General features: G+C 46.1%; 1 protein-coding gene across 1 annotated transcript; it reads right to left on the bottom strand.

Annotated features, from left to right (window-relative positions):
- Positions 1-5,106: 5,106 nt before the first annotated feature.
- LOC119659662 (probable fatty acid-binding protein) lies at positions 5,107-13,137 on the bottom strand. The gene is made up of 3 exons (XM_038067874.1): positions 12,998-13,137; positions 5,336-5,601; positions 5,107-5,268 (listed from the first exon to the last, which is right to left on the bottom strand). Exons 1-3 carry the CDS (start codon positions 13,068-13,070, stop codon positions 5,218-5,220), a joined length of 390 nt encoding a protein of 129 aa, XP_037923802.1. The 5' UTR covers positions 13,071-13,137; the 3' UTR covers positions 5,107-5,217.
- Between the last annotated feature and the right edge of the window lie 5,045 nt (positions 13,138-18,182).

Raw genomic sequence — 18,182 nt, 5'->3', positions numbered from 1 at the left:
GCATTATGCCATCTGGGCCTGGAGATTTGTATGCGGAGAAGCTGTTTATAGCCCAGCCGATCCTATCCCCGGTAATTACCGATTTGATAGTCTCGCACAACTGGGGTTGCCGCAAACCCTCCAAGCGAGGTTCTGACTCACAGTCCTCCTCGCTGGCGGGAAAGTGCGTTTGCACCAGCAGCTCCAAGGTTTCGCTAGAAGATTCCGTCCAGGAGCCTTCCGACTTTTTAAGGAAGGATGGACTCTTATGTTCCTTGGACAGAATCTTACTGAGCCTCGCGGATTCACTAGTGCTTTCAATGTTCTGACAATAGTCTAGCCAAGACCGACTGTTGGCGGTCCTGTTGGCCGACTTGTACTTCTTCAGACAGTCCTTTTATGGCTGCCAGTATTTTTGCCTGTCGCGGATGTTGAAGGTTTCTCTGATGAGCTTTCTGGAGAGATCTTCATTCCACCACGGTGACAGGCGCTTTTTGTTGTACTTAGTAAGACACGAGACTTTAAAGGCGGCGTCGAATGCCTTTTCCAGACTCCAGTTCGTCGGTCGTGCCAATCTTACCTATTTGAGAGTTTGTTCTTTATTACTTGACCAAACTTTCTCCAGTCGATCCTCATGGGGTCTCTGAAGGGTTTGGAGACCTTTGCGGCGAGATCTAAACTGAAAAGTATCCAACTGTGATCAGAGAAGGATCTCTGGTCAGACACTCTCCAGTCCTCCACCCCAAGAATCCCGTTGTCGGTTATTAGGGTGATATCAAGGACCTCCTCCCAACCGTCACAGTTCTCCGAGCAGGGGAAATGAAAGGTTGGTGTACTGCCCCTGTTACACACCGATAGATTTGAAGTAATAATAAAATCAAAGAATGACTCACCTCTTTCGTTGATTTCGGAGCTGCCCCAAAGCGTATGCCATGCATTTGCGTCGCAGCCTATCAGCAGGTTGGCTTTCTTTGCTGTTATGGTGTTCGTCAGATGTTGTAGTTCTTCTGGCGGAGCTGATCGGTCGTGAGCCATGTACGCCAAGGACCACAACTAGGTCACTGGAACTCAGGTCCGGGCACAGGAAAGCGTGCAGACTCTTCCTCGCAAGAATACATGCTCTAGGTTTTGCCTGATCAGCGTCTCCTGTGCTGTGGAATAAATTAAAATATTTGCTTTGGAGCCCTTTGATGGTTCGGTCGCTTCCGACCCAGGGTCCTGTATTAATGCGATGTCGATGTCTTCCTCTAAGAGGAAGACGAGCAGATTAGCCGAGGCGCACTTCGAGTGCTGCAGATTTATCTGCGCTACCCTCAGCATGATCTGCTTACGTGGGGGGTTTGTCAGCCCCCGTCGGACCGTCGATCGTCATCTCCTCCAACTGCTCGTTGGCGGCGTCGATTGGGTCAAGGTCGTCGTCCGGTTTTGCAGAGCGGAACACTTTTACTTTGGCATTCCTGACTCCGAACCACACTTTATAATCAGCCTTTTTCAGTGCCTCCAGGCACTCCTCGTTTATGCGGAATAGTACGGGCTGGCTGTTTATCTGAGGTTCCTCCTCCTTTATAACAACCCAGTCGTCCATGGGAATCCCGGGGTTGTGAAGACGCAGGAAATGGACGAGCTTGTCCTTCTCCATGCGGATCTTCGGCAACCAGATGCGAGCGACCGGTCTCCTGGGAATCTCGTCGTAAGGGATAATCTTGAGCTTAACGCTCTCCCAGGCGTCGCTGATCTTAGCGACACACGAGCCGAGAAAGTCCTTAGAGAACTGGTCCATGCAAGCTATTACGTGGAACCTACGGACCACCTGAGATGAATCAAAGTAGGGTGTGAGCCCCGGGTGTTTGCCTCCGTTCTCCACGAGATGTTCATAGACCATGCCCGACAGCCTAGCCTCAACACTGGTCCACACCTCCAGCGTTAGTTTGCCGCTAGCAGAATTGCCATCCGCCAGCGCCACCCATAAGTGACTCCTGGCCACGTCGCTAAAGGGCTTCGCAGTACGTGGCCCGCCGGCTGACGGTTGCTGTCCAATTTTCTTCGTATGTTGCTCGGCGTCTGAGCTCTTGCCCACTCTGCTCCGCTTCTTATCTTGTTCGACCTCGTCTTGAGATCGGTTGCGTTTTAGAGCGATGGGCTTCGCCTTCTGCTCGTCAGCCTGGCGTTTGCTGTTGTATTCATCAACAATCGCCTGGTATTTCATCATCATCAACGGCGCAACAACCGGTATCCGGTCTAGGCCTGCCTTAATAAGGAACTCCAGACATCCCGGTTTTGCGCGGAGGTCCACCAATTCGATATCCCTAAAAGCTGTCTGGCGTCCTGACCCACGCCATCGCTCCATCTTAGGCAGGGTCTGCCTCGTCTTCTTTTTCTACCATAGATATTGCCCTTATAGACTTTCCGGGTGGGATCATCCTCATCCATACGGATTAAATGACCCGCCCACCGTAACCTATTGAGCCGGATTTTATCCACAACCGGACGGTCATGGTATCGCTCATAGATTTCGTCATTGTGTAGGCTACGGAATCTGGCCTGGTATTTAGCGAGGTCTTTTTCATCCCGCTCGTCGACAGTACCGGCCTCCTTATTCTTGGCAATCTTGCCGAGAATATGCATGGCCTTCTGGTACTGCCTCTTGAGCAGGACACCCGTGGACCTTCGCTTCTTAGCCGGTTTCCGGCGACCGACATTCTTGTCGGTTTTCGCTTTCGAGGGATCCCCCGACGCTGAGGGCTTCGGGTCAGGAGTACTATGTGTGGTACTCGCTACACCCAGCTTGACGGCAGTAGGTTCCAGGCTGGAAGCCACTAGTCCGTCTGACGCCTCGCTCCGGGAGGTCCCTGCGGTTGGTTTTAGCACAGCAGTGCTACGGCTGGCACCGAGTGTACTGATCTCGACGGCCACTGTCTCCTGGCTGGAGGCCAGCAGCTCGTCCTCCGATGATGCGCCAGGCATCATCGCCTCCTCTTCTATCGTCGTTTTAGTTTTTTTGTTAATTGAGTCCATGTCTTGGTCCCACGAGTAGTCCGGGAAGAATGTCCACCCTGGCTGGCCCGGCCACCAGGGTAAGGGTCTTATTTGAAACTGAAGGTGCCCAAGGTATTCAGAGTTCGCATACTAAAGACCGTATGCTGTTCCACCTTGGCTTGGGGTCCTATTAGCACCTTCTCCGGTGCAGGGAGGACGATCCCCCGGGCTGTTGCTTCAGTCCATCTCCCCGCCAGATCTAATTGCCCCTAACACATGACCAGCAGACAAGCAGATCCTTGTCAGTTGGATGAGCCTACTCCCAGCCCGGCCCTACACACTCTTGGCCCGCCCGAAGACGGTATCCAGTGGCCACTACGCGGAGGTCGTGTGAGGACTTGCCGAATTATGCAACTTTAACCTGAACTATAATCAGACCGGGCCGCCATTCTCTGGTAATGCAATTACTGCGTATGAAGCATTCTTCCGTTCCGTTGCTAGCTTACATTCATCGTCGAACCTGCCGTTCTGACTTTTCTTGCGGCTTGGGCCAAGTATGTTTGTGGCCATATCAATGATAACGCTTTTCAGGTAGTTGTGAAGATCATTTATCTCCAGGATCACTCTTGACTTCAGTTATTCTGGCATCCATTACCCCTTTATAGGTGCTACAGAGGGCAGTGGTGCGGATGAATTCAATATTATCTCTCACCTGATTGTCAGAAGGGATTCTGGGCGGTGTTGTTATTCGAGTTCTTAGCATCGTGATAACGAGATAGTGATCCAAGTCTATATTGGTCCCCTATAAGTTCTGAAATTAATGTAAGCTGAGAAGTGGCGCGGCGTTCAATCATCACGTGGTCAATTTGGTTGAAAGTGGTCCCCTCTGGAGAGGCCTACGTAAGTATGTGTACCACTCTCCGCACAAACAAAGTACTTCCAACAACCATTTTGTTTGACACTGTTAATTAAATAATCCGCGGTCCGTTGTCATTTGTATTTTAATGTAAGCTATGGGAGCCAACGTATCACCTGAATACAGGGTCCGTCCTTATTCGGCTGATAAAATCCCCATGATTTTGATAATATATCTGGGACTGTCTTCTACTCCCTTGTAGAAGGTACTTTTCTCTGATTCTGCAGTCTCCTCTGTAGGGGCGTGAACATTAATGAGGCTTATATTTCTAAATTTGCCTCGCAAGTGCAGAGTGCATAGCACAGGTCTCATTTTTCGGCTGACTAAGAAACCTACTCCGAACACATGGTTTATTGGATGGCCACTAGAATGTATGGTGTAGTGGCTCTTCTCCAGGAAACCGGCCTCTGTCCTCTGTCTCCTGCAACGCTGTTACATCAACCTTATATTGGGACAAGGCATCGGCTAGCTGCTTGGTAGCTCCGTCTTTGTACAGGGAGCGCACATTCCATGAGAAAATGCGCAAATCTTAATTCTGTTGTCATTGCCGGGTTCGTCGTTGTGTTGTCAGTCCAGTCCGAGGCTCTTTTTGTGGCTTAGTAACAAGTTATTTGCTATGTAGGGTTGTCATCCCCACCCAACACCCAACCTGGAGGACCAGTTGGTACAATTTGTCCTGTTTTTAGGCGCGGGAGGCTCGCCTTCATCATTCTCCGTCTGCAGCTTTTCGATAAGAATGGAGGTGGAGGTAGGGTTTGGTAGTAGGGCTGTTGGTGTTGGTTCAGCAGGCATTTCCCAGGTTTTATGCTCCATTTTCGCCCTGGAACCTATACTACCCTTTACCTCCAACTGGACAATTAACAATGAAAATAAACTTTACAGGAACGGTTAGGGAGGTAGGAGGGAAGCCATGTGTAATTGAGAGGTGATCTGAAATTCAACAAAGGAGGAAGTAAGAACCTGGTTGGCGTGCGACCCGGAACAGTCGGTACCAAGAAAGGGCGTAAATGAGCCAGGAGGCGAAGAGCTTAATACTGAGGAAAAGTAAGAACAGCGTTGGTCACAGGATTGTTATGGGGCAATGGAGCCAAGAAAATTAATGGATGTGGGGGAAGATTAAATGGGATCACTGGATGCAAGGGTTAATCGCCATCAGGAAAACTGTAGTTATCAGTTAACTCAGTTGCTATCTACCGGAAATTTTCTGAAAATTTTGAATTAGGATGTAGATGTAGATATGAAATCATCATTAAAAATTTTTAATTTTCTCAAATGAATGTTTTACATTTTAACGTAAGAATTGGAAATTTTCACTTAAATGTTGCTCAGCCTTGGAATCGAGCTTTCTAAGCGGCTTTATAATATCTTACGGCAGTTATATCATTGATGGTGCAAGTCTGCAATGAAAACCGACGAATAAAATCTCACTTGGCATCAGAAAAATTCATTTAATTTTCAACTTACCGAAACCAATTCAGTGTCAGTAAACTCCCGAATGATTGTTCCTGTACTATCCTTCTGGATAAGTTTGTTGGGATTTTCGAATTGGCAAACAGTTTTCATTTTGCGTCCATCCAAGGTATCCATGTCGAACTCAACTCCAGGCTTGAACTTCATAACATTATTCCTTACTGTGGAAGCTGTGATGTACTCGTATTCATCTCCATTCTTGACTAGGGAAACAGTTGGGAATATAGTGTTACCCAATTTACGGTTTTCTGCGCTAACTCCTGTAAAAATGGTTCGTCTTTAGAAATGAATCTGAATATATTGTGGTAAATGGTGATTTTTAAAGTTATTAATTATTAGTTAGCTATTAATTTTCAGTTCTGCCGATTGATTACCGATGGCTTGTCAGGTTGTATCTAGGGACAGATCAGGGAGCACCTACTAATCAAAACTCATTTTCTGGAGTCGTTATGCTGAAGATATTGTATTAATGTCTAGGTGCTCCAACTGGCGTGAAGAGTTATTTATTACTGGGATCGAACATCAATCCAGCCAAACCCGCCTTAGTAGCATTCACTTAAGAGCTTTGGAAGCTAACCAGGAAATGGAGGTAAAATATTTTGGGATTACGCTAACTAAAATGCAATGTATGTAGAAAAGCTACAAGAACTTTTCTGGTTTTCAAGTCCATAGCTATTAGAAGAGGTACATACATAACTAGAATCCGGTCCCAAGTCCGGTTGTGAAAGGAAGAGGGAGGGAGGAAGTGCAGGAACTTTGCATTCCTGCAGATTACTCACTGAGGAAACTATCACCACACCTGGCACTTAGGTATAAAACGCAAATCCATCCAATGAGAAGAAGGAGAAATTTAAGGTCCGGTACGGATGACCAGCGGGAGTCGTCTGACTCGGTGACTGGGTCGGGCTCTCGTAATGGACAGCACGACGTCGGAACGGCTAGTCGTGGGGCGGTTCGATGTCTAGCCGCCACGACGACCAGGAGCATAACTCCGTCTGCTGGAGCTGTTTCGCCACAATCTGTGGCGATCACTTCAGTAGGTTCGCGTAGGCAGCGGATGAAATGGACTGAAGAAATGAACCTCTTCACCATCCGTTCCTACTACGAAATAACGGCGGGGGCGGGTACAACATCTTACCGCCCTTTGTTGCACCAGAGATTTGTCGAGCGTTTCCCGCAATTCGCGCACGTGACTATGCACCGAGTCGCAGACCAATACCACTTTATAACTCGCAGCGACACAATCCCGGCCACCATCAGGGAACGTGTTCGACTCGAGGTCATCGGGGAAACTGGCGACCGAGAGTCGATGGGGGCAGAGGCGGCGGAATCAACCGCAACAGCCGCACTGCAGGCAACAGTTTCAGTACTTGCCAAAGCACTCCACCGTCCAGCTGAGGTTTGGGACGAATTCCAAAGACCGTGCATAGAATTCTCGTATATGGATCGTTTGCATAGACCAGGCTATATGCATCTCCAGCAACTCCGGGAATTCTATCTCTAATCAACAATGAGACTGCATCTCGGCTGTGTGCTGATATCTCGCTGCTGCAACTACAATCACTTGTGTATTGTGGTGCAGTTGCGGCTATCAGATTGCACGGTCAGAAGGTTCGCTTTCGTGCTATTGGTTTGAGTGACCAAAGAGCTTCACCATGGGAAATTCGTCTGGAACGTCGGCGGGAGTCACTAAGGCAGGACATTTCTGACTGATTCAGATTAGCACTGGCAATGTCAGCAGACGGGTGAGAAATAAAGTGCAGAGGGTTTATCGGAACTATTGCCATCCCCAGTGAGACACCCGTAGTTGAAATTCTGGACACACTAAAGCAGAAACTTTCTGTTATATGCACTCGGTGACGACGGTATGGCGAAAATCATTCCAGACGTGTCCAGAATGCAACTTACGCGAGGAACCAGTGGAGCTTTTTCAGATCTCTCAACGGATCCCAACAGAGCGTCCAGCCAGTACAGTTTTCGGTGACGGAAGCGAAAGTGTATTGGGGTGGACTTTGGGAGTTACCCACCCAGCATGCTGAGTGGATCACCGCCGAAGGCACTCGCCATGCCAATACACCTAGCATGAGTTTTGCGGGTCATACCGAAGAGGAAGTTCGACGAGCCATAAATAGCTCGAAGAGCTGGAGGGGCCCAGGTCTGGATCGGACCCAGAATTTCTGGTCTAAGAAATTTACCAGTGTACACAGTCGGTTGGCACAGTATCAATAAGGTCATGGGTCGGTCGGAAGAATTTCCACTCTTCCTCACCGCGGGGATTGCTTACCTTGTCCTTAAGAAGCACACGGTGCAGGACCCCGTAGACACAAGACCGATTACTTGCTTACCAACCCTCTAAAAATTCATAACTTCCATTATTAGTGGAAGCGTCAATGCGAACCTCGAGACCAACAACATTCTGTCCGAGGAGTTGAAAGGCTGCCGAGTTGGGTCAAGGGTTTGCAAAGAGCAACTCATTATCGACTCGGTAGTTGTAAGAAAAACAACTAGAGGCCAAAGAAAACTCTTTAGTTGCTATATCGATTATGTCAAGGGTTTTGATAGCGTTCCACATACCTGGCTAATCGATATCCTACATCTATAACACATTGATCCGAAACTAATAAAGTTATTGGCGACAGTCATGGAAGGGTTGCATACCACCTTATTCAGTACGAACATCTGAGGGTGCTAATACCTCAGAGCCCATCCGTATACGGAGAGGCATCTTCCAGGGGTATTCTTTGAGTCTCCTTGGGTTTTGTATGGCACTGAACCCGCTTTCATGGCTACTGAATGAAGCTAGAGGGCATGGTTTTGCAATCAAGTATGGCCTACGTGCTAAGTGCGAACCGACACACTTACTTACTTACTTAGATGACATCAAGCTATATGCTGGTACTGACGACCATCTTACAAGTCTGTTGCGAATAATAGAGATGTTCAGCCGTGATATTCGAATGGAGTTTGGATTAGACAAGTGTCGAAACTAAGCCATCTACAAAAGGTCATCACGAGTGGACATAGTGGTGGTGGATGTGGTGACCTCCACATCGAAGCTGTGACCGAGACAGACTCCTACAAATACCTAGGAATTCTTCAAGGAACCCATGCTCGAGTTGGTGATTTGAGGGATGCTCTGCTGTTCGAATTCCTGCGGCGTATAAAGCTGGTGCTGAAATCGCATCTTTCGGAGCAGAATAAAATAAGCGCGTTGAATGTATTCGCTACCCCTTCACTGGTTTATGCATTCGGAATATTGCCGTGGACGAAGAAACGTCCTGCGGCGGATACGGACAGCTATAATATGTCCAGATTCCGAATGTATCATTCAAAGTCTGCCGTGGAGCGGATGAACTTGCCTTGTGACATTGGAGCTAGGGACGTGGTTGACGTGGCGACACAACATCATCGCCAAGTCGACTCGCTGCGTGTTTATTTTTACAGCAAAGAGCAGACGGCTATCTGTAAGGCAGACTGTGCGCTGACTGCACTTAACTTGAAGGATCGTTCTTTCAATCCTTTGAGTGGGGTGAAGTCGGACCAAGAGCGGATCGATGAATGGAAGTCGAAGGCAATGTACGGTAAACACGTGAATTGTCTTTGGTAGCCACTTGTCGATTTGTATTTATCGAACAAATGGCTGTGTGCTGGGGAGCTCTTTGCTGAGACGGAGGGGTTCATGTGTGCTATTCAGGACGTCGTGGTCGCCACCCGAACCACCCGAGCGGATGGTTGTAGTTCCCATAATATTTTCAGCTACAGGTATTGTACCTAAATCCCTCACGGCTTCCCTTGATGTCCTGGGACTTTCACACAGTCTGGTTCAAACCATGCGGAAGTACACCATTCTGCATACGTGCTCGATTTTGCGGGGTGTTCTCCCATTGACCTACCACCGGCCACCACCACCAACGCCCCTTTAGTTTTTAAGTAGGTAGGATCATTCAAGCCTAAATGCTTGGCACTTAGTGCTAATATTAGGTCAAATCCGGCATCTGCCCAGATTGTGATAACTCGGAAAATAGTAGGAAATTACACTACCTCCTAAAGATCTATCGTGTCCTTTTAATGGTTACAATTTACCTGTCATAACTACAGTGTATCGGTGAATTCTACAAACGGCAGAAGGGCAGGATTTTCCCTAATTCTAGATGTTTTAGCCTTGCGTTTGGTATAAGGTATTCTCACATGTGTCTTAGTCCACCTTACACAAGTGCCGCACATTGTGCCAAAATATGTATGATGGTTTAATCGCTCTACTCACTGAAAGTGCAGACACGATGCGCAAAGATCCCTGGTTTCACTAGTTAATAGCACTGACCTCTGGGTAAATCCACTATGATTCTGAGGCTATTCTTAGTAAAGATTCAGCAATCATTCGAGCGCTTTGATTTATGTGTAACTTGGACTGTTCTACACTTACAACTTTGCCAAATATAGTTCTCTCAAACGTTCCTCCAGACGGAAAATTTAGTAGCGGATCTGCTCGTTTCTCGGCCAGCAGATTCGCAGTCTCATTGTCTTTTGCTTAGGCTTCTCCATTGAGACAATATTTAAGGGTCTTCTACGCTGAAGTGGGGCAAAAGCCTGGGCGATTGATGAACGGTTGCAGGACAGGCGCGTCGCAATCTACAGCGATATTGAGGCCACATTGTCCTTTAATTACCTCGAAAATCGTTCAGGAGTGTAAAAACCGATTGACCTTAACTTCTAACTTCAATGAGGTGGAACTACTCTGGGTACCTGGACACTGTAGTGTGGAGGGAAAGGAACTCTCGCATCCCTTATGAAAAGAGGATTAAATTTTCCCCATGCTCGAACCGAAACCTGCAATTGGATTGTTAGTAGCACTCTCTAATATTGCTATCAAAAACTGGGAACAAGCAGGCAGGTGAAAAAGTCTCAATGCTGCTAGACATACCAAACTTTTCTCGTTCGAACTAAATAAACATGCTGCAAAGTTTAACCTGTCGAAAAATAAACAACAAAGGTTTTGCTGATGTTTAGTTGCTCGTCTCATTCATTAACGGAAATCCAGCGATGTATAAGTGAAACCGGGATATTCTGTTAAACGGATCACTCTCTCATGGCGCACATAAATACATTACCTAGATGGTTCTCATAAAATATATGAACATTCAGTGAAATTCATTTGTTGCGAGGAAGGATCATTTGTTCACTAAAAGTAGCGACTCACGCCTCCTTCCTGGCTAGAAGCAGCTTATCAGATACTTCCTCACCTCTGTTCTGAGAGTAGTGTAACCAAGAATAGTTACCAGGCATGGGGTGTTCATTGATATATAAGTGGTCAGTAGACTAAAAAGGTTTGATATAATTTAATCCCAATTGGTCTGTCCCAGCATTAAGGGTAATAAAGGTCGATGAGTATATGTGATCGCAATACACGAATGAACCTGATATGTCCTGGTCCTTGCCAGGCATATTGTAGAGTATATACTTTTGATAGTTATCTGATATTGCAAGCAAGGATGACTTTTTCACGAAAAGTAGTAGCTGATGGTTTCTGAAATCCCACGTATACAGTGACTGACATAAATTTCCGTGCTGTTTAAAGGGGAGCTCCCGATACATGTAAAGGGGGGATGTGTATGTGGGATATCGAATGTCGAAGGTGCAATTAGTACTTCCCGAATCTGATACTGGTTTTGACATGAATTGCAAACTGCGCGAGTAAGGAGTCAAAATATACACACTCAAAGTGAGACAGGACTCACTTTCGGAAGTTATGCAACCCAAAAATCCGAAAAAGATCAGGGTGGTGCGCTTAAATGAAATCTGGGCCTCAAAATATGTCCCATTCCGATATCTGCTCAAATAAATAGTATTATTACCAGCTTTTAGAAATTTACTAAAAAACCCCCTTAAATTTATCCTAGAACTCCCAAATTTATACCAGCATAGAGGACGATATTTCGTATACACGTGCCAAATTTCAGGGAAATCTGGCCATCAACGCCAAGGTTAACGAATTAACTGCTTCCAAAGCCATGCAAATAAGATGCTGACGCTGTGAGCCCTTTCTTAACGAAACGCTGCAGACGGAGAAGGATGAAAGCGAGTCTTCCGCGCCTAAAAACGGGACAAATTGTACCAACTGGTCCTCCAGGTTGGGTGTTGGGTAGTGCTGACAATCCTACACGGAAAACTGAAGTTACGAAGCCACAACAGGAGCTTTGGACTGGACGGATAATACAACGACGAACCTGGCAACGACAAGTACAGGGAGCAACCGCACCAGGCGCGGAATTTTCACTAACCAGTCAGCAGGATGAAACCTTACACACCTCGATGTTCGCCCTGCCGAGGCAAAGAGTGAAATCTGATTTCCGACAGAATGGGTATAATGAAGCGATGAGTTCAGTACTTTGACGAACTGCTGAACAACCAGAACATCGGCGAGTTGGAGGTTCCACCAACTGAAGACGACGGACAAATAATGCCACCACCGCTTAAAAATCATAAGTCGCCAGGAGCCGATGGAATTACAGCCGAATTGGTTAAATATGGAGGCGACCAATTAAACCAAGTGGTTCATCGACTTGTACTCAACGTATGGGACAGCGAATCAATGCCTGACGATTGGCAACGAGGCATTATCTGTCTCATACATAAAAAGGGAGATATCATACAGTGCAGCAATTATAGAGGTATCATGTTGCTGAGTACCATCTACAAGATATTCTCCTCTATCTTGCTAGGCCGGATAGCCCCATACGCTCAGAACATCATTGGCCCATATCATAGAGGCTTCACTCCAGGCAAATCAGCAAGAAATCAGATTTTCTCTGTGCGCAAGCGATGGAAAAACTGTTGGAATATGGCCATCAGTTCACCATCCCTTCATCGACTTTAAAGCCGTCTATGATAGCATAGTCAGGGTAAAACTGTACACGGCCATGATAGAATTCGGTATCCCGACGAAACTGATAAGACTGACTAGGCTGACCCTGACCAATGTGCGAGGCCAGATAAAAGCAGTAGGATCACTTTCAAGACCACTCGACATCAACAACGGTCTACGACAAGGGGATGCCCTATCATGCGTCCTCTTTAATCTGGCCCTGGAGAAAGTGATCCGTGATGTTGAGGTAAATGCAAGAGCTACGATCCTCTTTAAGCCCACCCAACTACTGGCCTATGCTGACGATATCGACATCATGGGAAGAACCACCCGAGACGTACAAACTGCCTTCATGCAGATCGAGCAGGCGGCAATAGGAGCGAGATCCTGGGCTGCACATCAACGAAGGCAAGGCAAAGTATATGGTGGCAACGTCAGCACCAAAAACCAACTAACCAATAACATCAAATCGCAAAACGAGGTGGGACCTGGCTGAGATGGAGTAATGGCGTAGGGCAGGATGCCAGACAGCTTTTAGCTTTATCGAATTGGTGAATCTCGGCTCAAAACCGGGATGTCTGCAGTTCCTTATTAAGGCAGGCCTAGACCGGATACCGGTTGTTGCGCCGTTGATGATGATGATGATGCCTTGAGTTAGATTGAAGTGCCCACCCTTTATTTAATCAACTTTTATATATACAAGCTTTTTCGTTTCGTAGCCACTTTTAACATTCACTGTCACTATTACTGAAGAATCTTTTAATGCACACAATTTAAAATTAACCAAAACTCACCGAGGGCTTCCATGTACGCATCAAAGTTTTCGGACTTCTCCAATTTGTACTTCTTTCCTTCCCAAGCTGCCATTCTGAAATTCTTGTTCAGTTGTTAATCCTTACACCACGTTTGAAAAACTGCAAAGAAATCTCAGATTTTATTGTACATATTATATACTCAGTTTCCATGAACTTGAACTTTGATTTATCGGTTCCAATTGGTAGATAATAAAATACATTTATACTGACCATTTGCCAAAAATACTTTATCATTGAATTTTCCGCTTTTGCTTTGATAATAATTGCACTTTTTGGCATGGATTTTGCAAGTAAAAACTTTATCAGTAAATAAAATTCAAATGGAAATGTGGTTAGTCAGAATTTACAGGTGCTTTCCACTTGTTATAAGACGGTCAATGAATAGGTTTCGGATCTTATCTCAAAAATTGTATTTTTCGTAACTATCTAATGTAAAAGATATAGGAAAATGATAATTCAAAGGGCTATAAAAATGTGATTGTTTAATGAGGTTAATTTGATAGATAAGGATCAATAATGCCCAGATATTTTTTGCGAAGCTTATCTTGTACTATTCGGTTGCCAATGTCGAAAATTATCATAGTATTTACCTGAGAGCTGCAAAGTTTTAAAGTTTATCTTGCACATGTACGCATACGTGTACCTATTATTAGGGCGGTTATCTATTTAACTAACTGAATGCATCCGATAGATTAAGCACCGCGCAATGTCCTTTCATTGCATCAGAAAATATTATGTGCTTTCTTTAAGTCCAACAAGAAAGGAGGACTCGATCCTTTGAGTAAAATTGACTATTTATGACTTGCCACTGCTCGAATCGATCCTCCATTCGTAGATATGCAGTCTATACACATATGGTTGTCATAGTCCGCAAGGAGTAGTATTGCGTGTCAACCATGGTCGCTGTTGTTTCTTTACAATATCCTTCAGCTCGCTCCATTATTTTACGAGAAGCTTGCACCCTTCTTCCACTATTCTACACCACACAGTTCAACGGTGTCTCACTCGTCGGTCATGATGGCCTAGGATGGCGAGTTCTATTGGATGGCATATACATTATTATTATTCTGTTAAGGAAAAGTCGCACCGCGTCCTTAAAGAACTATTGTGCCTCTTTTGCTAGCCATGGTGTACCTACTAACTATAGTATCCCAAGCAAGCCTATAACCGTTAGGAATTTTAGTATATTCCCTACTTCCAGATCTTTTAACTTTGCATCTGGTATTAAGTGTTCTCCCAGATGCCTCGACCTACTTTGCACGAGTGCCGGACACTGACCCAGAATTTGTATAGAAGTTTCATCACATTCTGCACAGAACCTACAGGCAGTGTCCGTAGTTATACCTAGCTACCCTAGGTGATAGTTTAGCCGACAGTGACCAGTGAGAATTCCTCCTATGATTCAGAGGTAATTTTTGGTGAGGTTGAAGCAATCCATTGTGCGCATGGGTTCGTATCACACACCACAATAAATACCCTGGACTGGTCCATTCCTGATAGGCCCGCTCAGTATAGTTCTCTCGATCGTTCCTTTCTATTTTTTAATGTTATAGCCTTGAAACCGTTTCCTGTTCCACAGGAGGTTCTGGCCTGTGTAAAGATGCCCTCGTTCCCTGCTTGGCTAGTTTTTCCGCTGCCTCATTGCCAACCCAACATGGCCTGGAACCCAGAGTATTCAGACTTTGTGGGACGAGCCTCAAGGCATTCCCATACCAGTTTAGAGTTCACCTGGTTGGACTTAAGTGCCTTGATCGCTTGGTATATTTCCCAGGGCTGTGCTCTTACCACCCTCAGAAGAGACTCTAAGATGATTCCTAGGCTTCTCTGGACTAGTGCTAGGGAAAAAGCCTTCTACTCCGGTTGATTTCAGTGGTTTAAAAGTTCCTTCCGCCAACCTTACCCTAGCTTCTGAGCACACCTCTTTTGCTAGTTTCTAGTTCTCCTTTCTTCCTCTTTTATTCGTTGTTGAGGTGCTAAGCAGAATGTTGTCGCCTGCCGCCGTGTTGTAGATCCCCGGGAAATGAGTTCTGAGAAGTAGGTGTACTCTGCCCTCCTCATTCACGGTAAATGTCCCATCTTTCTTCCCGTCTTTTGCTACAGTCTTGTACGGCCTGGTTGCTTCTGTGATCTGTTTGATCCCTTCACAGAATTCCCTGAAGCTGTTCCGTTTTACTTCCCTGATCGCATTACTATACGCAGTCAGTGCATTTTTGTACATCTGCCAGTCCCCGGTTTGTTTTGCCCGGATGAAGAGTTTTCGTACCTCTGTTCTCATTCTGGCCAGGTTCCTTTTTCACTATGATACGTCCCTTGATAACGCAACTGTCTTAGCCGGACAGCTGGCCTGTTGAGGTTTTCCACCACTGTTTCTAGTTTCAGTTTGATCCTGATGCCACCCGTTGAAGGTGCGCCATGTTGTTGCTCAGATGCGTTGCATAGGATTCCCCATCCGTTTTCCTAGAATTCCTTACAATTCTTTTTAGTTCGGAGTTACCCTCAATGTCGAATCTGATTATTCTTTGGGCTTATCCGATACCCTCCAATTCCTGACCCGTTCATTAGAGTATTTCCTAGAGTTATGTCTAGTACCTCCTGTCTGTGTTGGTCACAAATGTTGAAGTGTTCCCTAAGTTATATATTTCTAACTTATTGCTGAGAATAAATTCAAGAAGGTTCGCATCTCTTCGATTGGTGTAGCTGCTTCACTAGACTTCGTAATGGGCTTTGGCATCGCAGCCGAGGAGAAGTGGTAACATCCTCTTCTCACAGTATTTCACCAGTTTAGCGACTAGTTCCGATGGAACCCGGTTGTCGTCTCTTGGGATGTACCCCGATGCCACGACGGCCTCTTCAGTCCTTCTCCTGGCTTCCAATGAGATCTGGATAGCCACAGATCAGGAACCCTGGAAGACATACATATATATTCTGAAATACGTTTAGGAATTATGCAAGCTCTCGATTTTTCACAAGAGGAGTCCCAAATTACCTGCATGCTTCCTCCTTGCAGACCGCGAAATTGCCACCGGTATACCCAGGGCTCCTGAGCCAACACTATTCAAATTTTCTCCTTAGGACTTGCCCTTGCAATTCCCGCAGATGTAGCTTTCGCATGGTGGAGGTTTATCTGGGTTATCTTAGTGCTGGCCATTGGGTTCGTTATTGTTTGGAGCTCTTCTCCACTGTCAGAGAATCGTCCTCCTCCCCCGATATGGCGCTTTCCTGCGCGTTGTTGTTCACCCTGAGCTCTAGAAGTCCTAGGTCTAGGTCGTCCAATTTCTGCTCTTCACTGGGCAGCAGGTCTACTTCCCAGGTTGATCCAGTTCTTTCCACATCAATGGCTTTCGAGACTTCTCCAGGGACCTCGGTATGTTTTTCACCCGGTGTCTCCTCCGAGGGGTCTTACCTCGGCTTTTCCCTGTGCACATGTAGAGGTATTTTATCAAATCGATAGTTGATATGGCAACTCCAATGTTTCATTACCTCCAGGGATCGGTCATCTACCCCGATCGTGAGGAGTTTACCCTTGTCCGTCACCTTGTTTCTGAAGGCTTTCTATAATCGCGTATGGAGATCCTCACTCTGAGCGATTAGGAGGTCCATGAGATCATACGTCTCTATTGTCGTGGCTTTTGGGAGAATAACTGTCACCATGTCTGCTCCTGGTGTTCATCCCCAGCACATGTTGACAGTTCTGCTCCTTCCCAGCCTGGCAATTTAGAAACTATGGTTCTACGTCACTCTGCAATGTCTTTTGTTGCGCAGTCACACCAGTTTATGACCTGGTCGAAAGCGTATCTCGGTGAACACAAGTTTAGCAGTCCATCCCTTGCACATCTGCCTAACGACAAAGTCTTCGATGGTTTCCTGCTCCTCGTAAGTAAGTATTTGCTCGGGAAACATTTTTGGCAGCATGACCAATCGAATGGCCTTCTTGGGTGTTATCACCTGGCTCTCAGTATGTCGGAGATGGACCTCCACCTGGTTAACCAGTTTGTGTACGGTACGGGGTCCTGCTTTATTGGCTGCAGTTTTTTTTTTAAATTGTATTACGGGTACTCATTTGATTCCCACGAGTAGCACGGTAAGGTCTAACTTACTCACTGAGGCGAGCAGGTATCAGTGAGGCTCCGTTTGAATATAGTCAGTTACTAAGACTGCAAACTATTCAATGCTTATGGTTCGTATGACACGCTGGATTGGGGGAGGTGTTTTTCGACTTCTCAGTCTAGATCCGCAGCCTTTTGTTAATAGTAGGGTCACCTCGGACAGGGTGTGGTTGTTACCACTCACTAACGGTCTTGGTAGACGAAAAGCTTGGCCCCTAAAAAGCCAGACATCGCCCTAGGGGAGAGACAGCTCATCCTCAAAGAGAGATAGGTTTGCATCAGGGAGATATATTCCGCGTCAGTCTATCCTGCAGTGCACTGCTTGACCGTTGACCTAGTTGTCGCCCTTTCTCAATATGTGATCGATCCAAGGACACTTCCGCCTCCTAATCAACACGGCGGAAGATAACTGGTACGTATGCCTACCAAGTCTTCATCACTTATTGCTCATTAAATCGGCAGCTTAGTCCACCTGTAGAAGAAAATGGGTTTCTACCGGTGTCGTTCTTCTATACGACCTTTGCAGACTGCACGCGCTTAAACACTACCGTGCATTTCCTGATAAACCTTTCCTCTTCGACTCTTGCAAGCACAGGTCTGAATCCATTAGTGATTTTCTGTTATTTTTTCAAGAAGAGGAACGCATATTTGGCGTCCCCTCCTCACTTTACGAAGTTTTTTCGCGTTGGGTGTTTCAGCCTTTACTGTCCCTTTCACTGGACGCTGCGAGGAACGACACATTTTCCCCCTTCAATATTATTTCACCAATTTCGTTAATTGTATTATTTTTGTTCTTCATGGAAATCTTACCAGCGCATTGTGTGCAAGAGGGTGCGCTGTAATAGTCGGGAATGGGTGTACAATCGGGAACAAAGTCTCTACCTCAGTTTCCTGAGACCTGACCTAAACTTAGAGGAACGCAGTCTATTAATACCAGTTCAAAGCATATTACTCGGCTGGCTCCTGATACATTCCACAGCTACCACCTTGGCAGTGCTAGGCTCACATTACCCCATCGACAGAGAACTGTCGACGGCTCTGAGGCCTCCCAATGTGTT

Source organism: Hermetia illucens, chromosome 6, assembly GCF_905115235.1.
Source record: "Hermetia illucens chromosome 6, iHerIll2.2.curated.20191125, whole genome shotgun sequence".
NCBI lineage: Eukaryota > Metazoa > Arthropoda > Insecta > Diptera > Stratiomyidae > Hermetia > Hermetia illucens.
This window is presented reverse-complemented; position numbering and strand designations above follow the sequence as displayed.